The following is a 22,381-nucleotide window of genomic DNA, read 5'->3' on the forward strand; positions in this document are numbered from 1 at the left end:
ACGGAGAAAGGCATGGACTATTAGAATATAGACTATAGGTAGCTACCTAATAATCGATGGCAAGGGTTACAGACACGGGTAGGAGAGGAGGCACAGAGTGCAACGGCAGTGGTTAAGAGATGTGTATCCCGCGTTGAGGGTCCGGATGGGTTTAAGAAATTGGTGGGTTTGCATTTCTGAGTTTGTGTATACTGAACTAACTAAAGCCATATATTGAATATATGATATATCCTCATTCCAACGCTATGGACACTTTGTATATCTATCACCTATCCAAGTTCGACCTCTATGGAGGCTCAAAGCTACGGACACTGAGTCACTGACAGCTTGACACTGACAGGTGCAAAGACCATCGACGATCACTGAGTCTGGCATGGTCGAAAAAAGCTCTGACCACCCGAACCCTCACTCCCGTCCGGCGCATCCGTGGATTGAGCTTGACAGCATGGAGGCATCCACTCAATGAAGTCCAGTCCCCAGTTCTCCCAGTCCCAGAGCTCGGGAGGAGAGTCCAGACTGAAGGATCAAGGATCCGACCGTTGACGATTTAGACTATTTACCTACTTACGTCGGTGGAGTTCAGCCTGGACCTACTATCTTGGGTCTACTTCACCGAGAGCTGACTGCGGATGAGATTATTGCCGGCTGGTCGGTGGTGGTGTGTTAACTAGGGCTCACTAGTCACTACTACTGTCGGCGGAATAGCTAGCGTGGGGTTGTGATGGTGTTCAACACGTTGGCTTTTCGAATGTTGCTCTGTCCAGTTGATTGGAAAAGAAGTCAGAATGGAAATGGAAAAGTAGCGAGCTGACTTTACGAGCAGGTGTCTTGTGAAGAAGTATGGCATACCTCTATGCCTATGTTTGAGCCACAGCATACAGTACAGCTTCCAGTTTGTCAAAAGCAACTGACTCTGATTCCATACATCACTATTCTATTACAATTATCTGAATAAAGCTACCATATACCCCCAAGTAAAATCCCCATGATAAACAAACACATCTACGAACTAGCCATGGCCCTCACCGTCGTCTCAAAATCCTCCGGCTCCCTCCCCAGTATCTCCCCCAGCACTGGCGACACCACCGCCGCCTCCCCGCGCGCAATCGCCTCCCACGCCGTCGCCCACTCGCGCGCCAGGTTCACCCCGTGGTAGGTATGTTTATCCCCAACCTGCGGCAGCTTCACATACTCGTCGACCCCGATCTGACGAATCCGCACCGGCTTCCCAACCACCCTCCCCAACACATCCACCGTCTCCCTCATACTCACCTCGCGCGGACCCGACAGCAGCACCACGCGATCCAGATACGGGAACCCGGCCGGGTTCTTCGCATACGCATGCACCATCTTCGCCGTCGCCTCGCCGAGCTCATCGCGCTTCGCCCACGCAACCCCCGGTCCCGTGCCCGCGTGCGGAATGCACACGTCCTCCACGGGGTTCTGCAGGTCGAACCACGCCGTGTAGATCGGGAAGGACTCCGAGTACAGGCCCTCGCGGACCGCGGTGTAGGTGGTGGGGCCGGGCAGCTCGGCGAGGTATTTCTCCGTCGCGAGGTGCGCGCCCATGACGTGTGCGACGCTGCTTTCGCCTAGATCGCCGCCGAAGGCGAGCGAGGCGTAGAAGATGTGTTTGACGCCGCTGCGGCGGGCGGCGTCGATGGCGGTGCGGTGGGCCTGGGGATTTCGGTTAGCTGCGTTGATTTGTTGGAAAAGGGGGGGGGGGAGGTGAAGCGTACCTTGATGCGATACTCGATTTCGAACGAGGCGTAGGAGATGAGCATGAGGATGCTGACGTTGTCGAAGGCCCGGTCGAGGGTTTGGGGCTCATCGTAGTCGGCTCGTCGGACGGTTGCGCCGGCGCCGGAGAGCGAGGCGAGCTTCTCTGGGTTTCGCGCGATGAGGACGAGTTGCGACGCGGGGACGAGCTTGAGGAGGTGGTTGATGATGCTCGTTGCGAACGCGCCTGAGGCTGGGAAGATGCCGATTTTCTGGCTCATGGTGTGTGTGTGTGTGTGTGTGTGTGTGTGTGTTGGTTTGTTGGTTTGTTGGGTTGGGGTGATAGTGGGATTGCTGTGTGATGGGTGCTGAGAGAAGTTCTGAGTGAATCGCAGGGGACGGTCTCTTATAGTCCGGCCTCAGTCAGTACCTGTTGACTCTTTCCGTCGACTCACATTATTAATCGGAGTCTCCTGTCTCTGGCGAGGTTTCCCAATGCGGATGATGTCTTTGTGATGCATGACGTATATGGCACCGGATTACAAATCTACGAGAGAGAAAGCAACGTTGGTCACCGGGATATTGGGTATCTACCTTCATCTCCTAGGTTAGTGTGCTCTATCACATTGGAAAGCAAGAAAGTCGGTGTGGTAGAGAAAGAAAGAGAGAGAGAGTCCTGGAATAGTTGGTCTGTCAGACTGTCACACAAGCCAGTTTTTTTAGCTGGATCGGCAGTGTGTATGCATATGACGCCAATAGTGCTGGGATCTATCTAGTTAGTACTACTAATAGTCTCATCAATTGGCTGAGCTACCTGGACAAGGATCAATAAGCTACCGCCAACTCCTTGTTCAGAATCTGTATATTATATCTGCTATCTTATAGGTACCTATATTGGATATACCCATGTTCGGTTGCGTTATAGCCTCATTCAATTGCAAACACGGTAGCTCTTCTTTCACATTCACTACAGCAGAGTAGCAAATGAGTGTCAAGAAACATAAAAGCCATTAACCATGTCAATCTGCTTACTGAGCATTTCTGTCTCATTTCACCACAATATATTCCATAAACCACAACCAAGGGACCAAGCAGAACAACCAGTATCCACTTACACCCTATCACAACAAAAAAATGCTAGCTGGGCAGCATGCGCTCATCGTTGCTAAGGCCATCTCAACTATCTCATCTCGAGTAAATAATCCAATCCATCTTGCCATAAAAAAAAAAAAAAAAAAAAAACACCATCTGTCCTACACACAAGGCTCTACTGAACGAGCTGCTCCTCTTCCTTGCTGGACCAGTGGCCGGTTCGAGCCCTTTTCCCGCATTTCAGACAGAAAGACATCACCAATAAATTCCTTCCAAGCCAACCGAAAGACAGCGGTGAAGCAAATTTTTCCATCTTCCCCCCAAAACCGGAGAGAAAAGTACCCCGTTTTCGCATCCGTGTTGCCGTGCACCAGCTCCAGCATACCTTGTGCGCCCCTGACTCGACTCACATAGCTGTAGCTGGTCATCGTGAATCGGCGGGAGATGACATGGACTCGGAAATTTCCCTGTTGTTCCTATTTGCCAGCCATGTCTGGAAGTATCCTTTGGCTGGAGGATAAGGTTGGCCCGTACCTTACTCTAAATGACACCGGTTGATCTGGCATGCTGGTAGAAAGGGAGGCGGTATGATGGGTTGGGATTCAGTCGGGCGTTTGTGTAACCGGGTGACCAATAACCAGAGTCTCAAACTACAAAGGACAAACATCTCATCATGGCCTAGACGGCTTCCGGAATCGGACTCCCCACAAACCAAGCAGTCCCAGGTGATGGTGGATCCAATGCTGATCAATGGGCTGTTTTTTGTTTTGGCCCCAGTCGAAACAGACATTGAGTACTCTGTAGACAGATTAATTACAGCATAGAATCACTATTGCTATCCATGGACCATGGAATAGGTTATGCTGAAGAGCAACGGTGTAGAAATCGTAATTCGTAAGAGGAGAGATCTATTCAAAGCGAGGAACTATGGGAAACCATCCAAAACAACAAAGCCCGCCATTCTGGTATCAGGTACTCCGGGAAACCGGGATCAAAAAGCACAAAACCCCCCCGACTCAAGCATGAGGCACACCACCGGTGCCAAACAACTCCAGCTTCACGCGGTCCTCGCTGACTCCCTTCGCCGTGAGGTTCTTGAGCATATCCGTCATGAACAGATCCGGCCCGCAGACGTAGTACTCCGCGGCCGCATTGTCCAGGAACAGGTCCGCGTCAGCGAAGACGCTCAGATCCACCCGCCCAGCGTGGTGGTAGTCCTCGCCCTTCTTGTCGTCCTGCGCGGGGCTGCTGGTGAAGAAGGTCGACTGGAGGTTGGGCAGCTGCTGGGCGAGGGCGTCGACGTGCTTCTTGAAGGCGCGGGCCTGCGACGTGCGTGCGCCGTGGATGAAGTGGATCTTGCGCTGGGAGGTAGCGGGGTCCGCGGTGAGGGTGTTCAGGATGGAGGTGAGCGGGGTGAGGCCGACGCCGGCAGAGATGAGGACCACGGGGGAGGCCGCTTGGGCGTCAGACAGGAAGAAGTCGCCGTAGGGGTGCGAGACCTTGATGGTGTCGCCTTCCTTGTGGAAGTCGTGCAGCAGGTTCGAGACGTAGCCCGGGTGGGCCGGGTTGAGCCCGGTCTCCTTCTTGACGCTGATGCGGTAGTAGTCGGCGTGCGGCTTGTCGCTGAGCGAGTACTGGCGCGCCTGCGCGGAGTTGAGATCAGGGACGTGCACCTGCACGGAGATGTACTGGCCGGGGCGGAAGGCGGGCAGCGGCTTGCCGTCCACGGGCTTGAGGTAGAAGGAGGTGATTTCGGTCGACTCGGCCACCTTCTGCGCGATCGTGAAGTCGCGGAACTCCGTCCAGCCCTCGCTGGCCTGGTACAGCTGGTCCTCGCGCGCGATCATGATGTCCGCCAGCTGCCAGTACGCGGCCGCCCAGGCGTCCAGGATCTCCGGCGTCAGCGCGTCGCCCAGCACCTGGCCCATGGCTTCCAGGAGGAACTTGCCGACGATCTTGTAGTCGTCAGGCTTGATGTACAGCGAGGCGTGCTTGTGGCAAATGAGCTCCACCGCGGGGCTAAGAGCGCCCAGGTTATCAATGTTGGAGGCATAGGCGAAGAGCGAACCGGCCAGCGCCTTGGGCTGGTGGCCTGTGGCTTGGTGCGCCGAGTTGAAGACGTTGTTTAGCTCGGGATGCGCTGTGAGCATGTTCTTATAGAAGACCGTGGTGATGGTCGTTCCATGCTCTTGCAGCACAGGCACGGTGGCCTTGATGATTTGGATCTGCTCAGGCGAGAGAGGCATGGTGTATGTGTATAGGGCAAGTGATGATCGTGATAGTGAATCTTGGGGAAATACAGAAAAAGATGGATGCTGTCAAGAGTATTTATAACCACCATCACCACCTCTCTTTCATGCAGGTCGTGCCATACTCGAAGTTTTTTTTTTTTTTTTTTTTTTTTTTTCCCTGTGGATATCCCGACGCCGCTGGGAGGGCGGTTATGGGGTGTTGCTATACAGACATCTCCGCGGAGGCGCTGAAGAAGCGCAGCAGAACAAGGAAAAGAAGAACCCTCATCCAGAGGATCAACAGGCACACTGCAGATACGTTGGGTTCGCCAGCCAGTCACGTACCAATTATTACATTTGAATATCCGATGAATGGATTGAACTACCCTGAAAGCAACAAAGACTACTCGATCCCCCTCTACTCTCCTATCTATATACTTATATGTACTTAATGATGTGATATCTCGCCCACAGGACTCAATGAGATCTCATCTCTCTATCAGAAATGAGGGGAAATCCTGCAGTCAGAGTCAAGGCTTCGGTTCCCACACTCCATGTGTCATTAATATTCTGTCCCCGGAGATACTCAAGAAACCCTGACTAATTAATTCTTCAATCCTCTTTTCCCAATTATGCCGAAGGCAATATTAATAGCCTAACACATCCCATCCCACCCCACGTCAGGCCATCTGCGAACAAAATCCCGCGCGGATCTTTTCGGAATGCTCAACTTCCACTCGGCCGGCCTCAGTGCCGAGTCACGTGCTGTGAAATGTATAATTACTCATCGACTGTAGTTATGCACTGTACTGTTGTGTGCACTGTGCACCAGCAGATGAAAACTTATAAGAAGTTTTTTGTTTCTTTAGCTAACCTACACTATTCTAGGATCTTCAATCTGGATCTCGATCTTTTCGACCTACTTATAGCAAGAGAGGATAACATATCAATGACCATTGGACAATTATGGTTCCCAGATAACGCTGATGTCAAGACTACAGTAGTTCATCTGCGGTCCGAGGCTAATGCCCATTCCTGCTCCTATCAGAACTACCTTGTACACAGAATAAACATCATGATGCCTCCACAAGTCTATGTCTGGACTCTTGGGCCGTTGGAAATTCTGTTATCATTCTCGTATTCGTCTATTGCTGCGAGCCCAGATGGCCGGAAATGGTGGTGTCTCCGCGATTCAACCAAGGATATCAATGCATCCCCGGTGATCTATAACATCAAGTGAACGGGGACTCCGGACCCCAGCGATCCTCTGCAAGATGTCATATGACGTCTACCACAACAAACCCTAGATTTCCCTGTGCTGGTTATAAGAGATGAACACCATGTGTTCTCGCATGTGGGTTCCCTCAAAAGGATTCCACATTCCTCCCTCCTGCATCGTTGTCTGCATCTGCGTCTACGTCTGCGTCTACGTCTCCGACAAAATGCCGCTGTTTAAAAAAGCCTCAAGCAAAATAGGCGGCCTATGGTGCGATCCACCCGGTCGCAGCTCCCCATGCTGCATCTGGCGCCGAGTCTTCGCAATAACATGATTGCCATGGTAGGAGAATTCGTGGGCACCTTCCTCTTCCTGTTCTTTTCGTACGCTGGGACCCAGGTGTCGAACACTCCCAAGCCGGCCCCGGGCTCTCCACCAAACTTAGAAGCTCTTCTGTACTCCTCTCTGTGCTTCGGCTTCTCTTTGACGGTCAACGTGTGGGCATTTTACCGGGTCACCGGCGGCCTCTTCAACCCATCCGTAAGCTCAATCACGGCCGTTATCACGATCTCATCGACTGACGACGATAGGTCACTCTGGCATTATGTCTGGTCGGAGGCATGCCGCCGATTCGCGGCGTGCTCGTCTTCGCTGCGCAGATTGTTGGCGGCATTGCCGCCGCAGGCGTGGTCAGCGCTCTCTTTCCAGGCCCCCTCAACGTCACAACCCGGTTGGGGGGAGGTGCTTCCATCTCCCAGGGCCTGTTCATTGAGATGTTTCTGACGGCGCAACTGGTGTTTGTCATCATCATGTTGGCTGTTGTGAAACAGAAATCCACTTTCCTGGCCCCCGTGGCCATCGGTCTCGCTTTCTTCGTCGCGGAAATGATTGGTATGTGGAGAGTGCTCATCCGAAGTAGCGAAGTACTGACAGATCCCAGGTGATTATTACACGGGAGGATCTCTGAATCCTGCCCGTTCCCTCGGCCCCGATGTGATCAACCGCTCCTTCCCTGGGTACCACTGGATCTACTGGGTCGGACCGCTCCTCGGATCCCTGCTGGCGTGCGGCTTCTATACGTTCCTCAGGCTATTCCAGTATGAGACCGTCAACCCGGGACAGGATAACAACGAATGGGAAGCAGAGGCAAAGACCAGGGGCGAATCATTTGATGAATCCAACGGAAGGACTTCAACAAACTTCTCCGAATCGACGTTTGGCGGACGGAATCCTTCTCTTACCCCCGCACCAACCAGTGGTGCACCGGCTAACTTTGCACCGCATGGTGGAATCCCGAATGGAGCTGAACAGGTGTGATGGAATGCATAGAGTGGGTGGGACAATGGCATCTGTAGGTGAGATGGCATGTATTTAGAAGCGAACAGGATTGTACAAACAGATGGGGGTGTAACATAAGACGGGTTAGTGTGCCTCAGGTTTGAAGGCGGTGGAAAGAGGCAGTATCCGAGGGCGAATGGGTCGATACTAAGCGCCTTCATCTCGAACGCAACGAATGAGTCCAAAGGCCAGCAATCAGCATTTGTTGGATCGAATTTGCATCCACAGTGTCGTTGGCAGATCTATCACTAATTCAATTGTCTTCAATTTGATCGATGAGCTCCCCTTCGAGTCTGAGCTCCACATGATTGTGCTCCACCGACCCAGCGATCTTAAAAGAGCCACTCTCTGTCTGCACTCTTACTTTGATAGCGCTTAGAATCATTGCTCGACTCAGCTCCATCTCCACAGAAAGAAGATAGCCCTACATGATGATGCAAAGAGAATTCCCGTCCAATTTTGATAAGCAACAGCACATGAAACGAAGAGCCTGGATGGCCCTGCCGTGTCCTCCCAAGGGATGCGGGCTGGGACCGCATGTGCAGCAATAATTGTCCAGACCCCTGCGATGACTATTGCCCATCATGGAGATCGGAAGTCAGAATCGTGAGATTGCTCAGCTCCACATCTTCCGCCGGGGCCGATCGACTGTTTCGTCCTAAGCAGCCAAAATCCAGACTCCCTAGTGAGCGAGTCCTTGGAGGTGGGTCGAAAACACTATTCATACCAGAGACTATAGCGGCGGGATTGGTGTAACCACACTGTCCATTCCATTCCGTGTACGGAGGACCAAGGAAGTCAAGAATTCGCACAAAAGGTGAATGATTATGATGATGCGATATCCAATTGTCCTGGCTGTGGTATTAGAAGCTCAGCCCCAGGCTCAGGAGACTATTTGAGGACACCACAGAGATAGGTCTGCAAGGTTTATTCCTTGTCGAGGTTTAAAGTAATTCAGGGAAATGTGTGGAGTGTGGACCGATCTTCTGCACGAATGATCCGTGTTGATCATCCCCCATTATCCATCCCTGATCAGATTGTCCTACCATAACATCAACAACCCTGTCTTATTATCTCCATGCCTGCTGTGGCTGCTGACAGCCTGACGCAGAAGATGCATTGGAATCCGCCCGAATTTTTCACTTCATAATGTCTCACATCATGGTAAGGAGTGGATATCTTCTTGATATAAATACTAAATACTCGACTGGTCCCGCCGAGCCTCGACATACCTTGGTGGAGATTCTATTCGGACTCTCGAAGCTTGAATGTCTGCCAAAATAGATTCGCAAATGCGCCCCGAGGGGGAGCTGCGCGCTGAGAATGACGTCTCAACGGGCGTGGTGGATGATACGACACTCCTGGGTGAGGATCAGACTGGGGACATGTGCATCTAGCTGCTGACTGGAAAAGCCGAGCTGGGATACAAGCAAGAGCTACGGCGACAGTACTCGACCCTGGAGATCTTCGCGGTTGCGTTCAGCATCATGGGCTTAGTGCCTTCGATCGCGTCCACGCTCGCTTTTTCCCTCCCAGCGGGGCCAGTAGGGATGGTGTGGGTGCGTCTCTCCGATCCTGCTTTGTGACTTCTTTCTCACTCGCGTAGGGGTGGCTCACTACGAGTATACTTATCTTCGTTGTCGGTCTTGCGATGGTATGCAGCTCGGTTTTATGCGCGGACTTCCGCGCGCTCTTTCGCTGCAGCACTGTTGACCGGGATAGGCGGATATGGCTTCTGCGATGCCTACGGCGGGAGGCCTGTACTGGTGGACGCATTACTTCGCGGGTGAGAAGTACAAGAACGCCTTGAGCTTCCTCGTCGGATACAGCAATACCCTTGGCTTGATCGGTGGCATTTGTTCCGTTGATTGTTTGTCCCGTCGTCCAGCTATAATGTGCACACACTCACGTCCGCAGATACGCTTTCGCTCCTGGTACTCGCATGCGTCTCGATCGCTCGTGATGGACAATGGTCTGCCTCTAACGGGATCATTTACGGGGTCTATGTAGGCGTGGTCCTCTTGCACGCCGTCTGCGCCGTCTTCGCCGGACCCGTCATGCCGAAGATCCAGATCTTCTCGATCGTCGTCAACGCCGCCATGATCGTCGCGACAGTCGTCGCTCTTCCCGTCGGCAAAGTGCGCCGGGGCGAGGCCTTGAATCCCGCATCGTATATCTTCGGCCACGTCGAGAACCTCACTGCCTGGCCGACCGGGTGGGCTTTCATCCTGTCCTTTCTGGCGCCCATCTGGTCCATCGGCTTCTTCGACTCGTGCGTCCACATGAGCGAGGAAGCGCTGCATGCCGCACGCGCAGTGCCACTGGGAATTCTCTGGTCGGCCGGGTGTGCTTGTGTCCTTGGATTCCTGGTTCTGACTGTGATCGCCGCGTCGATGAACCGGGACGTCAGCGCAACAACAGGCTCCGTGTTCGGCCAGCCAATGGCGCAGATCTACTACGACGCGCTCGGGAAACGGGGCGCTCTCGGCTTCACCGGCGTGTTGATCGTGATCCAGTTCCTGGTTGGGCTGAGCCTGGTAAGAAAATCCAAGCCCCCCCAGGGCCACCGCAAACCACACACCACTAACAAGTCTGGCTTTTTTTTTTTTTTTCAAATCAAGATCGTAGCCGCGTCCCGCCAAGCGTGGGCCTTCTCGCGCGACGGCGCCCTCCCCTTCTCGCGCTACTTCCGACACGTCAGCAAACGCAAACACCTCCGCTACCAGCCCGTGCGCGCCACGGTGAGCCTCGCCGCCGTCTGCATCGTCTTCGGACTCCTCTGCCTCATCAACTCCGTCGCCGCCAACGCGCTCTTCTCGCTGTTCGTCGCGAGCAACTACGTTGCCTGGGGCACGCCGATCCTGTGCCGGGTGATCTGGAGCAAGACGCGGTTCCGACCGGGGGTCTTCCACACGGGGCTGCTGAGCCGGCCGATTGCGTGCGTCGCGACACTGTGGTTGGTATTTGGGCTGGTGTTGTCGATGTTTCCCAGTGGGGGGCCGAATCCGCGTCGTGAGTGTTTTTTTTTTTTTTTTTTTTTTTTCCCTTTCGTTTTCTTTTTCTTTGTGTGTGATGGACTGGCGTGCTGTAGGTTTTCTGTGGAATTGAGGATCGATACTGATGTGATGCTGTCTCGGGTAGCCGAGGAGATGAACTACACGATTGTTATCAATGGGTTCGTGTGGGTTGCGTGCATGGCGTATTACTTTCTATTTGCGCGGCGCTGGTTCACCGGGCCCAAGGTGACGGTTGAGGTTCCAGCGGGCGAGGTGTTATCTGACGAGAAGCATGCTTGACATCCTTGGGATGCTGTTCTGACCTCTCTTCGAAGATACATGGCGCTGGTGAGTATTTATTATTTTCCTTCGGAGATACCGGGAGCTCTGATTTAGGTTTGGTTGTGAATTAATGGATCATATTCGGAACAAATGTACAGGGCGTGCAGCCACCAGGTATATAATTCAACATGAATCATCAAGGAAAGTGAGAAAAATCAAAAAAAAGGAAACCAGAATCATTATCAACCCCCCACTGTCCACACCATCAATCAATCAATCAAATCTTCAATCCATAACCGTTATTTACAGAGCAGCCATCACACCGAGCACACCAGCGACACCGACCATCCCCATAGGCAGGAAAGGCGTCGCCTGGGCCGCAGCACCCTCGGACGTGCTGGAAGGCTTCACAGCGCCGGTGGAGGTGCTGGTGCTCGTCTCGGTGCGGGTCTGCGAGCCCGAGACGATGGTGCTGGTCTGGGTCATGATGGCGGTGGTGGAGGACAGCGAGCCGGTGGAGGTCTGGGTGGCGGTTGCGCTGCCGCTGGAGTCGGTGAGGGTGGTGAGGCTGGTCCACTTGGAGGAAGCGTCGGAGGCAATGGAGGACGCGTCGGAGGCGATGGAAGAGGCGACCGAGGTGGCCCAGCTTTGGATGTTGGAGGCGGCGCTGGCGCCCTCGGAGGTCAGCGAGGAGACGGCTGCGGCGCCGCCGGTCTGGAAGGCGCTGGCGATGGAGGTTGCGTCGGACTTGATGTCGGAGGCGACGTTCTCACCACCGGAGGCAATGCTCTCGGCGGCGGAGACGATTGAGCCAACGGCGTTGTTGTTGTTGTTGTCCTGGGCCCAGGCGGCGGAGGAAAGGAGGAGGGCGGTGGTGAGGAGGGTGGACTTGAACTGCATTTTGATGGTTTTTATTTGTTTGAGTGGGGGGGTTTTCTTTCTTTCTTTGGGCTTGGTGGAGGTGAAGATGATCGAGATAGATCTTGTTTTTAGGAGATTGATTGATGGATGCTTAGAGTGGATGGTTGGGAGAGAGAGCAGAAGGGCGCTTTATATCTGTTCCTCCATTTTGATTGATATATATAAATAAATATACTAGACCGAGTGGAAGTTGGAATCAGGGGGCTCCACCGCGAGGCGCAGCGTGGCAAACACGCAATCCAGTACGAGTATCGAGTACCAGCACCAGTTCCAGAGCTTCAAGCAGATACTTGGTTCACTACTGGTCAGATCGAATGACGACTGCCACGGGTCTTTCGGAGCACAATGTGCCAATCGTGGAGATGTGAAACTTGGCTGACTCCACTAGTCAGATATGCACCGTGCAAAATAACCATCGACCACATACATCATTCTTCCGAGCCTCAAGAGTACCGAGTACCGACATCAGTTGCTCCGAATCAAAAACAAACACATCCACTGATCGACAGACTCGAACTCCCAGTCTTCCACACGGATTATTGTGTTGCCTGTTGCCTGCACTGCCAAGCAGGAATGACGTTGGTAGTGGGACATTTTCCTGCTTTGATTGTTGGTTCTTGGTTGTTTAGATTGCGGTGACGATATGGGGGTGTGTTGAACGGTTGACAACTTGACGGTGTTTTGCTGGGGGGAAATCATCAGTCCCACGGTCCCACAACGTCCATTGACAGATTCTGGAGGATTCTCGATCCAGCCCTGGTAGTCGGCTATTTCCGCAGACCAATCCTCCGTTTTGTTTGGATTGACTTTCTTGCTACTGGTGATACTCTACAGAGTACAGGACGGACTGTGTGCCGAAGTGTGGCAACACCCACGATAATCTTAGAAACAACTGTGGCGGTGCCGCCGAGGCTGTGCATGATGAGTAATCTTTGTTGGGGATTTGGGGGGTGGGAGACTGGTAGCAAGCATGCATGCACACAGCACACTCATCTTATTACCCAGTATTCCTACAGTCAAGGAAAACTGTCGAACCGTTCAGGCAGTGCGCTGTACGGACAGCTTCTTCTATCATATTACTGACCTCGTATGGGGTTGGGAGCACCGCATTGCCCCAGATGCAAGGCCCACAGCCCACATACCCTAGTTCGCTACAGGTGTTGGCTACACTTGGCCCATTGACGTCGTCATCTCGGCTAGCTCGACAGGATCTAGCTAGTATTGGCTCTTTCCCTGGCTTTGAGCCTCGTCGCAAAGTCATGGAACTTGATTACACCCTGCAGTCTAATTGCTGGAGTTCTGACTTCCCGCTCAGGCTTCACTTCACTAGCTTGGAATTTCATTGCAGCCATTCTGAAAAGTCAACACCAGGCGTGAGAACCGAGGGTTTGCCTCCATCGGGCCTCAAGAGGCTTGTTGAAATGGCAATTGAGAGGGCTCAGCGATAGAAATCCTTCGTGGCATTCCCCCACTGATCAAGATGGCATCTCCGGCTTCAATATCTAGTCCACGTATCGCATTTCATTATCCATGCTTGTTGTATTAGGATACATCTTCTAGTATCTCAAGGGCGTCCATACCTGCTGTTCTTGACGCCACAACTCCCACAAAAGCTGATATTGGCATTGTCCGTCTTGAATGCGAGAATAAGAGATCAAAGTCTTCCGAATGTTAGATGGTCCCATGGATTCGGAACTCTACTCCGATATGAGGTCGACATCACATCAACCCTTCAGGAGATTGCGCGGATTGCTTTGGATCGACAGAGACGTTTGTTATCACTGCTTCCGATTTCTATCCTGGACGACTACTTGAATCAGCACGCTAATCGCGACTGCAGGCTTTGTGTTGACCAAAAGCACTTGAGGATGGCTGTTGACTCCATGGTTGTCCCATTCGGTAAACAGTCTCATTTGACTTGTGCTACCATTCTACTCGCAGAGCACGAATGTCGATACGTCTCATGTGTCGACTAAGCACACGGCTGGACGTTCCAACGGCTCCCACTATACCAGCCACATGGCCGACTCCAGGCGCGAGAGCCAAACTTCCCTCATCACCTACCGAAGTTATCCGAATCCAGAGCAAACTGAAAGCGCCGACAGCCAGGACATCACCGAGCGTCCAGCATCACCGACTTCTCCGCCAGGTACTCCGCCAGGAAGTCCTCGGTCATCTGGCGGACAGGACGGCGATGGGAGGGGCCAGCCCCTGGCAGAGACATTCCCGGCGAACGATATAACGTCGCCGAGGACACAGCGGGTCCGGTTTCGATCCGCCGTCAGCGTCGATTATGGCAAGCGCACGCCCCCGTCCGGAACTAGCGACGATGAAAGTGCTATTCGTAAGGAAGAGGAAAAGGAGCGGGACGCCGCGCAGCGCGAGGGGCAGCCCCATCTCATCTCGACACCATACCTTCATGGGTCGTTAGACATCACTGAGACGCCTCTCCACGAGCGGACTGATACAGGGAAGGACCTGAAGCAAGCAGAAAAGACTCCGGTGGCAGATAAGCCGGTCCGCACCCGGGCAGCGGAAGCAGTCAGCGACGTTGGCCGCTCGTCCAAAGACAAATTCCGCTCGCTGCAGCAGACTGTGCATGATAAGGTGGCGCGGCTGGCAGATCGGCTGGGACGGCCCGAACCAGGTGGGGATGACCTACATCCCGCCGTCTACCATCCGGAATGGGCATCCGGTGGGGACGCTCCGTTGGGGGATCTTACTGACGACAAGTACAAGACACACGAGCAGAAGAAGGCCGACCAGGCCACATCCACAGGGGAGGCGCACCGGCTGGTGCGGGAGCTAACGCAGGATCAATCCGGCCACTGGCGCAAGGTGCGCGGCAAGCCGTATCCGCAGACCGGGAGTGAGCAGGTGGGACAGGGCAGGTACGGGCTTGACTCAGGGCTGCGGTATCGGTCCGGCGGTGGCGGCGTCCTGTCGCAGCTGATGAAGCTACATGGGAGCCAGCAGCAACAGCAACAACAAAAAAAGGTGGGCAACGGTCGCCCAGCGTGGCCTCGGAGGCGGGGACGTCTGGCGCCGCGACACCGAGGAAGGAGAAGCTAAAATGGTATAAGAAACAGCAGAATCGGTCGACGTCGACTCTAGTCAGCATCTCGGGCGGCGGCCTGAGTGGTGCCAGTACGCCGGTGTCGAGCGAAGTCTTTTCGGCCGCGTCGAAGCGTCGTGGCCAGCAGCAGCCTGGGCAGAGGGGGATGCGGTTGGAGGACGAGATTCAGGTGACGGTGCAGATTGCGGAGATCATCGCCCGGCAGCGATACATCATGCAGCTGTGTAAATCGCTCATGTCCTTTGGCGCCCCGACGCACCGGCTGGAGGAGTACATGCAGATGACAGCGCGGGTGCTGGAAGTGGACAGCCAATTCCTCTATTTCCCCGGATGCATGGTCATGTCCTTTGACGATCCGACGACCCGAACCACGGAGGTGAAGCTGGTCCGTGTAGCCCAAGGGATCAGCCTGGGAAAGCTGGCGCACACCCATCGGATCTATAAGAACGTGGTGCACGATGTGATGGGTGTCGAGGAAGCCATCCAGGAGCTGGACGACATCATGAAGATGAAGCCGCGGTACAACAAGTGGATCGTCGTGGTGGCCTATGGGATGGCCTCGGCGACGGTGGGCCCCTTCGCGTTCAGCGCGCGGCCCATCGACATGCCGATTATCTTCGTCAATGGCTGTCTGCTGGGGATCATGCAACACGTCCTGGCGCCGCGCTCCGCACTGTACTCGAATGTCTTAGAGGTCACGGCGGCGGTGCTGACGTCCTTTCTGGCGCGCGCCTTCGGCAGCATCCCCGGGGTTGTTGTCAACGGCAGTCGACAGTATCTGTTTTGCTTTTCCGCCATCGCGCAGTCCTCGATTGCGCTCATCCTGCCCGGGTTCCTGGTGCTCTGCAGCAGTCTCGAGCTGCAATCGCACCAGATGATCGCCGGGTCGATCCGCATGGTCTACGCCATCATCTACTCGCTGTTTCTCGGGTACGGGATCACGGTGGGGACGACCATCTACGGGGCTGATGGACGGGTCGGCCGTGTCGGATATCACGTGCCCCAAGATCGGGGCGTTCAAGAACCCGTACGTGCAGCGGTTCCCGTTCGTGGCGCTCATGTCGCTGTGGCTGCTCATCATCAACCAGGGCAAGTTCAAGCAGCTTGCCGGTGATGATGTTCATCGCGCTGTCCGGGTACATCGCCAACTATTTCAGCACGAAGCGGCTCGGGTCGAACTCGCAGGTGGCCAACACGGTGGGCTCGTTCACCATCGGCGTGCTGGGCAACCTGTACAGCCGGCTGTGGCGAGGCCATGCGGCCACGGCGATCTTGCCGGGGATCTTCGTGCTGGTGCCGTCGGGGTTGGCGGCGACGGGGTCGCTGATTACGGGTGTGCAATCGGCCGACGAGATCCGGCGCAACATCACCAAGGGCGGCCAGACGTCGCAGCCAGGCGCGGGTCTGGCGACGAACACGTCCGTGTGGACGCTGGGGTTTGGGATGGTGCAGGTGGCGATTGGGATTACGGTTGGGCTGTTCCTGGCGGCGTTGGTGGTGTATCCATATGGCAAGCAACGGAGTGGGTTGTTCAGTTTTTGATCTGTCCATTTTTTTTTTTTTTTTTGTATATGTATGTATTAGGTATCTGGCCCGCCAGATGTCAGTCTAGGCTTGAATCAACAACAGCTCTCCAAGAAGTTCGAGGAGATACCGCTCCCGGTCCTCGAGAATCTTCCTCCCATCCTCCCGGAGGAAGAGGCCGCACTCATCCAGCATCCGGGCTTGATCGCTCTCAGACCCGGATAGAAGATCTCCGACTGCAATGCACACCTCCTTCGTATCCCCCGCAAACACCGGATGCTCCCCCCAGCGTCTCGCCAGCCGCTCACAAAACGCCTCCGCCATGCCATGCCGCACAATTCGACCCATGAGTCGGTCCAGCGGGCCCTCGACCCACGCATCCAGCGTCTCCCGCGCTTCGATCACGGCCCCCAGTTCCTCAACCACGTCGCTCTCACCATCGTGCCCTCCCTCCTCTCCCTCCTCCGGCTCCGCCTCCCCCCGCCACATCGCCCGGTCATACCCCAGCCGCACCCGCCAGAACCAGTTCCCCACCACCACAACCACCACACACGGAATCAGCACAACATACCCCCACCACATCCGCGCCGTCACCATCGACGCCATCCCCGCCACCAAGCCCGTGACCCCGTTGACGGCCGCGTGCACCTGCAGCATGCGGAAGCGCGCCCGCAGCCTCATCCGCACCTTACCCCCAACCCCTCCACCTGCACCTCCCCCTGTACCTCCACCTCCACCTCCACCTCCACCACCACCCGCAGTCGAAGACGCTGCACACAAAGACAAAGACGTACACGCCCCCCTCCACCGCCGCTGCAACCCCACCACCAACACCCCCGTCCACCCCGCATTCACCACCCCAAACGCCGCCGCCGGCGCATTGCCCACAAACCCAGATAACAGATTCGACGCCTCGAAGACCGCAGCATCCGCCCCGAAAATCGCCAGGATCGTGCCCACGCCCACCAGCACCGCCCCGCCGCCGAGCAAGACGTCCATGAGCGCGCGGTCGATCGCCTCCGTCAGCAGCTGGCGCGTGTTGAGGGCGAGGAGCGCTCGAGCCTTGGACGTTGACGTTGTGTTCGTCGGCGTCGGAGGCGGAGGCGAGCTTGTGCTTGTGCTTGTGCTTGTGCTTGTTTCTTTGGTCGCTGCCGTGGTGGTTGTACTTGGGGTTGTTGTGCTGCGGGCGAGGAGGAGGAGGAGGAGGAGCTTCCGCTCCGCTCGCAGAACCCGGAGATTCGATACCGCGAGGTACAGATCGCGGGCTGCGAAGAGGGAGGCGAGGAGCGCGATGGGTCCGAAGATGGCCATGCAGATGACGGCGTGGGTGGGCACGGGGATCTCGTTCCACACGTTTGCGGCGAAGTCGCCTGCGTTGGCGAGCTCGAGGTAGCCGACGGAGGCGAGGAGGGTGTTTTTGAATTTGGGGCGCGGGGATGTGAGGCTGGTTGGAGTGCGGTGGAGGGTTATGATTGTGTCTGTCGGTGTGGGTGTGGGTGTGGGTGTGGGTGTGGGTGTGGGTGTCTGGGAGGGGGGTTTTTCGGTGATTGTGGTTGTGGTTGTGGTTGGGGACATTTTGTGGGCATAGTGAGTATCATACGGGATGAGGATAGGATGAACGTTGGGTTGGGAGGACGGGAGAGATAAGAAGGATGAGAGAGGAGGGAAATGAAATGGAATGAAATGAAATGTCGGTGTTGAAAGGATGCAGTAATCCACTACCAGTAATCTACTAATCTACTAAACCCCCTTGAGGTATGACTTATGCCATATGGGACTGGGCCGGATTAAGCTCTCTTGGCGAGCCTTGTAGGGCTGAACTATTGCGGTGGACTCGACACCAGTCCAGCTAGTAATAATAAATAGTACGGAGTATGCGTGGATGCAACGAGATAGTCCAATCCGCCCCATTTACTGGCGAGTGACAGTGCGAGAAATGTGTCTGCCTGATCCTTATCAATAGCGTGCATGTCACTGAACCGCACTAGTTACTTCGACAGCCAAGCTACTTGTTCTTCCTCTCCTCCCCACTTAACGCCTTGATCAACTTCACCCCCACATCCAGCGCATTCCACTCCGTCCAAAACTCCGCTTCCTGCTCCGACGCATAGGGCGTCTCCTCGTGCAGCTCGGCCGACCCTGTCTCGACCGGATCCGTCGGCGACGAGTCGCGCGACGAGTCGCGCGACGAGCTAAACACATCCACCCGGTCACTGAACCGCACGCGCGGTTTGCCATTGCTCCTCCCCGACGTCGCGCCGACCGTGTCCAGGTAGCTCTTGCGCACCGCGTAGCGCTTGGCCGCCTCGCGGCGCAGCGTGCCGGAGCCCAGCTTCTGGAGGCCCGTACTCACCGCAAAGCGGACGCCCAGGTAGGCCTGCTCGGCGACCAGGAGCGCCAGCAGCAGCGAGGAGAAGTGCACCTGCGCCATGCCGTCGCGGTACAGGTAGACGATCGCGGCGGTGGACAGCGTGCCCAGCCAGGTGAGGAACTCGAGCCCTTGCAGCGAGGGCCCAATCGAGTCGGTGCGGATGGGCGGCGGTCGCTTACACTCGAGGGTGAGCTTGAAGAAGTCGCCGCGCAGCTCCAGCCAGTTATTGATGAGGAAGCCCAGCGGGACCAGCGGCCAGGCGACCCCGAAGAGCGCGAGGTATCCGTACTGCACGCACATCTCCAAGATGTCCTCGTGCACATTGTACTCGTCGGCGTCGGCTTCGTTGCGGACGCGCCGGAAGAAGCCGGATTCCTCGGGCGCGTCAATCAGCAGCAGGTCGGTGAGGCGCGAGTGGCGCCGTGGACGGCTCTGCTGCGCTTGCTGGAGGCGGTAGTCGCGCCACTTTCGCCAGAGGACCTTCTTCACGTAGGGGAGGACGACCTCCTCGCCGAAGCTGAGCACCTGGCCCGTCACGGACAAGTAGATCACCTCCTGCTGGAAACGGGACGTGTCGACATAGAAGGGGGAGAATTCCTTGGCTCGCACTTGAAAGACGTCGAGGTACGGGACGATCCGGGTGCCGAACGGGACGTAGACAAAGGCCGTGAGCAACGTGGGGAGAAATGCCGTGATGAAATTCATCACAAAGGTCTTGGACGTCTGCGCCAGATCGTACTGGTCCTGCGTGCGGTAGTTCTCATACTCCGTCAGTCGCGTGGCAATGGCCGTCAGCTGCGACGTAATCGTCGGCAGCGACAGCGAAAACAGCACGGTCGGCAAAAACTCCAGATATCCCTTGAGCGGGCCTGCATACACCTCCGAGATGAACACCTCCATGGCAAACGTGACGACGATCAGCGATCCCAGGACCAGACACGCAACCATCACAAAAGGGATCAGCAGCAACTGGCGCAAGAGCTGCTGCCGCATCGAAAACACCCGGATCGTCTCCCCCGTGATGGGGTCCTGCACCTCCTTCTCCCAGACATACTGCGGCCGGTTGGCCTTCAGCGCGCCGACTCCCATGACATTCCATCGTTGACTCAGATCCGTCTCGCGGATCTTCCAGTACTCCACAAACACGATGCCCCAGAGACAATTGACCACGGCACAGGTGATGGAGTACGGCCCAAAGCACAGCCAACAGACCACCCCCCACACGGCGGGAAAGACCAAAAAGATCGAGTAGCAGTGTATGAATGCAAAGTAAAAGCCCACCTAGACCCGAACCATCAGCATCTGCATCGTTGGACGGGGCGCCATGATACATCGAACCTTCTCACCGAACAACGCCCGTATCGCATTCAAGTCCTCATCAGTCAGCGTCATCGCTCGACTCATCTTGCGCAGCAACTCGGCATTCGCACCCTGGTCGTGCAGTGGGAACGCAGACGCCACAGACTCCCATTTGCCAACTCCCGGGGTGATGCCCGCACCACCCAAGTGTTTCTGCCAGGAGACGGCGTGGTAGACCGACCGCAATTCTTCGGCGGGTGTCTCAGCGTCGGTGTTGTTTCCCGAGGGAAGTTCGTGGATGATCCCATAGAGCCAGTCCTTGACCCTGAAAGAGTCAGTTCACCTTCGCCGTTCAATTTTCTTTTTTTTTTTTTTTCATTTTTTCATTATTGCTGACGGAGGGAGGCGGGTATACCTCGACTCGTGGATCATGTGTCCGAGATGGTCGCGGGGAACGCGGACACAGACCAGCAATGAGGCGCCATCGCCGTGTCGGACTTGAGTTTGGAGATTGGCTTCTTCGAGATCGTGGATGAGAGTCTGAAAGGTTTTGATCGCTTGAGAGGTTTCTAATGTCTCGCGTGAGTAGAGTTAATGGTCAGTGCATGGTTCCCATAATTCGCGGCCAAGTCGGCATCAAAGTGTAATCAGGCCAGGGTGTCATGAAGCCCATTATTAGCGAATCCCACATACCAAGATTCTCGAATTGATAGTGGATCACCCAGTCGACGCCCAGATTGCCCAGTTCTGTCTCGTCGATTTCATGGTGCGAAGAGAGAGCCATGACCGAGAGGAAGATGGGAAAGAGAGGCGGTGTAGGGAAGAGGGAGAGGAGAGCGAGATCGGTCGGAGATCAGATTAAAAAGGACGTCCATTGCTTTGCTTATTATGCATGGGAAATCCCTCTAGTTGAAGACATTCCTGTTCCCTGCATGACTATCGCTCTGATTATTATTTAACAGAACCAAATGGAAGGATAGCGCCGAGCCATTGAATTGAGTCCATGCCCAATCTCCCCATTATTTTCTCCCCGCAGCAAATGTCATAGCTAGTGAGCTACTATCCAACTAACAAGGAAGACTAAGAACCAATATTCATTTCCCTTCTCTTCCTGCTCATTTTGCTAATTCCCCAATCCAGGCTATCAGGGGGGTTCCATTGGTTCATTAGTCCATTGGATGCTATTATTTGCCAACTCGGAATTCCCTCGAGTGGATCAGTTTAGGCATCACCATTCTGCTATGAACTAAGAATTCCCGCTAAGCTTCAGCCCTACCGGGCCATATTGTAGCTTGTTCGTTGGAACCGATTGGGATTTTGAAGGCCAGTGATGGAGAACAATCCCATTGAGACAAATGGGTTCAATCATTAATGTTGGATGATTGAGCATTACCATCAGATTATATTCTATCTACATCAGCACACCATCCGTTGAAAGCCATCTGGTTGATTTGTTGTCCATCCTTTGCCCCCACTGCATAGACCGATCCGTTCCGAAGATCCTGACCTAAGACTAAGCGACAAACCACATCGTCCTGGCTGGTGAGTCGATTTGTTACAGAGGTCAACCACTACTAACCACGGTAGATAGACACTCACATCTCATAGACCAGCGAAGGGAGCTTCTTCCACAGTCGCCATGCTGAGTGTGCTATAAATACCATTCCGCCGGTTACTGCCATCCCCAACCCTAATGTGAGACGGGTTCGGTTGCTGTAGATCAACCATCAGCCTTACATGGATCACGAGGTCCTTGCGGCAGGGTTTCAGATACACACATCATAATAATATGGAGGGTCATTTCCATGGGAACTGGACTTGATTATGGATGTCAATGTTTGGAGTCTAGGTACTAAGCGTTTATCCTCTACAGATAGTCTCGGTTATATACCGACTTCAACGATTAGCAGCAGCTTGACCACCCTGCCTGCCGAGAATTGAGGTTGTACCCGGTATGATCTCGGCAGCTCTTGAACTCTTAATGACCATTATTATAGTACAAACTTGAAGAAATTCTCTCCTCTCACGAGTCACGACAATTCAGCCGAGGAGTGGAAATGTTGCTGCCTTGGGGATCCCATATAGGCCGAGTGGGTATTCGCCATACTGAAACTTACCGAAAGATGGGCCAGTTGGTGGCTGAACACTCAACTGTGTATCCTATTGGGGGTATTGGCTCTGCAATCCTGTCCCGTTGATGGATCCAATATCTGACTGAACCAATCACACATCTTGTGGCCACTATGTAGTACCTTAGTACCTAGGTAGTGAGTAGGAGGTAATCATCTTCAGTAGCTGTAAGGGCCGATCTTGAAC

General features: G+C 54.7%; 9 protein-coding genes across 9 annotated transcripts, besides 14 other annotated features; 4 read left to right on the top strand and 5 right to left on the bottom strand.

The window, feature by feature from the left end:
• Positions 1-1,002: 1,002 nt before the first annotated feature.
• Positions 1,003-2,000, bottom strand: ACLA_055090 (uncharacterized protein; the record flags this gene model as incomplete). The annotated part of the gene is made up of 2 exons (XM_001274887.1): positions 1,003-1,677; positions 1,740-2,000. The coding sequence occupies 2 exons, from the start codon at positions 1,998-2,000 to the stop codon at positions 1,003-1,005; spliced, it is 936 nt and encodes a 311-aa protein (XP_001274888.1).
• A 1-nt stretch (position 2,001) lies between these two features.
• Positions 2,002-2,032: a microsatellite.
• Positions 2,002-2,033: a microsatellite.
• A 906-nt stretch (positions 2,034-2,939) lies between these two features.
• Positions 2,940-2,961: a microsatellite.
• Positions 2,962-3,827: 866 nt separating this feature from the next.
• On the bottom strand, positions 3,828-5,057 carry fhpA (flavohemoprotein; the record flags this gene model as incomplete). Its single annotated transcript, XM_001274888.1, has 1 exon — positions 3,828-5,057. The coding sequence occupies one exon, from the start codon at positions 5,055-5,057 to the stop codon at positions 3,828-3,830; it is 1,230 nt and encodes a 409-aa protein (XP_001274889.1).
• A 134-nt stretch (positions 5,058-5,191) lies between these two features.
• Positions 5,192-5,217: a microsatellite.
• Positions 5,192-5,218: a microsatellite.
• Positions 5,219-6,120: 902 nt separating this feature from the next.
• Positions 6,121-6,282, top strand: ACLA_055110 (uncharacterized protein; the record flags this gene model as incomplete). The annotated part of the gene is made up of 1 exon (XM_001274889.1): positions 6,121-6,282. The coding sequence occupies one exon, from the start codon at positions 6,121-6,123 to the stop codon at positions 6,280-6,282; it is 162 nt and encodes a 53-aa protein (XP_001274890.1).
• Positions 6,283-6,449: 167 nt separating this feature from the next.
• Positions 6,450-6,475: a microsatellite.
• An 80-nt stretch (positions 6,476-6,555) lies between these two features.
• On the top strand, positions 6,556-7,575 carry ACLA_055120 (aquaporin; the record flags this gene model as incomplete). Its single annotated transcript, XM_001274890.1, has 3 exons — positions 6,556-6,798; positions 6,849-7,149; positions 7,199-7,575. 3 exons carry the CDS (start codon positions 6,556-6,558, stop codon positions 7,573-7,575), a joined length of 921 nt encoding a protein of 306 aa, XP_001274891.1.
• A 1,289-nt stretch (positions 7,576-8,864) lies between these two features.
• On the top strand, positions 8,865-10,892 carry ACLA_055130 (putative GABA permease (Uga4); the record flags this gene model as incomplete). Its single annotated transcript, XM_001274891.1, has 7 exons — positions 8,865-8,961; positions 9,010-9,155; positions 9,203-9,250; positions 9,319-9,466; positions 9,514-10,133; positions 10,218-10,608; positions 10,738-10,892. 7 exons carry the CDS (start codon positions 8,865-8,867, stop codon positions 10,890-10,892), a joined length of 1,605 nt encoding a protein of 534 aa, XP_001274892.1.
• Positions 10,893-11,177: 285 nt separating this feature from the next.
• ACLA_055140 (putative GPI anchored protein) lies at positions 11,178-11,774 on the bottom strand (the record flags this gene model as incomplete). The annotated part of the gene is made up of 1 exon (XM_001274892.1): positions 11,178-11,774. The coding sequence occupies one exon, from the start codon at positions 11,772-11,774 to the stop codon at positions 11,178-11,180; it is 597 nt and encodes a 198-aa protein (XP_001274893.1).
• Positions 11,453-11,497: a microsatellite.
• Positions 11,775-13,814: 2,040 nt separating the features above from the next.
• Positions 13,815-16,413, top strand: ACLA_055150 (DUF1212 domain protein; the record flags this gene model as incomplete). Its single annotated transcript, XM_001274893.1, is given in 4 exon segments — positions 13,815-14,686; positions 14,704-15,898; positions 15,909-16,007; positions 16,057-16,413. The coding sequence occupies 4 exon segments, from the start codon at positions 13,815-13,817 to the stop codon at positions 16,411-16,413; spliced, it is 2,523 nt and encodes an 840-aa protein (XP_001274894.1).
• Positions 16,414-16,479: 66 nt separating this feature from the next.
• ACLA_055160 (uncharacterized protein) lies at positions 16,480-17,970 on the bottom strand (the record flags this gene model as incomplete). Its single annotated transcript, XM_001274894.1, has 1 exon — positions 16,480-17,970. One exon carries the CDS (start codon positions 17,968-17,970, stop codon positions 16,480-16,482), a length of 1,491 nt encoding a protein of 496 aa, XP_001274895.1.
• Positions 16,926-17,012: a microsatellite.
• Positions 17,096-17,150: a microsatellite.
• Positions 17,503-17,531: a microsatellite.
• Positions 17,584-17,604: a microsatellite.
• Positions 17,879-17,918: a microsatellite.
• Positions 17,971-18,060: 90 nt separating the features above from the next.
• Positions 18,061-18,086: a microsatellite.
• Positions 18,087-18,400: 314 nt separating this feature from the next.
• Positions 18,401-20,849, bottom strand: ACLA_055170 (anoctamin family protein; the record flags this gene model as incomplete). Its single annotated transcript, XM_001274895.1, has 4 exons — positions 18,401-20,047; positions 20,105-20,390; positions 20,481-20,634; positions 20,759-20,849. The coding sequence occupies 4 exons, from the start codon at positions 20,847-20,849 to the stop codon at positions 18,401-18,403; spliced, it is 2,178 nt and encodes a 725-aa protein (XP_001274896.1).
• Positions 18,552-18,586: a microsatellite.
• Positions 20,850-22,381: the final 1,532 nt, after the last annotated feature.

The sequence above is a fragment of the Aspergillus clavatus genome, genomic scaffold (assembly GCF_000002715.2).
Source record: "Aspergillus clavatus NRRL 1 1099423829794 genomic scaffold, whole genome shotgun sequence".
NCBI lineage: Eukaryota > Fungi > Ascomycota > Eurotiomycetes > Eurotiales > Aspergillaceae > Aspergillus > Aspergillus clavatus.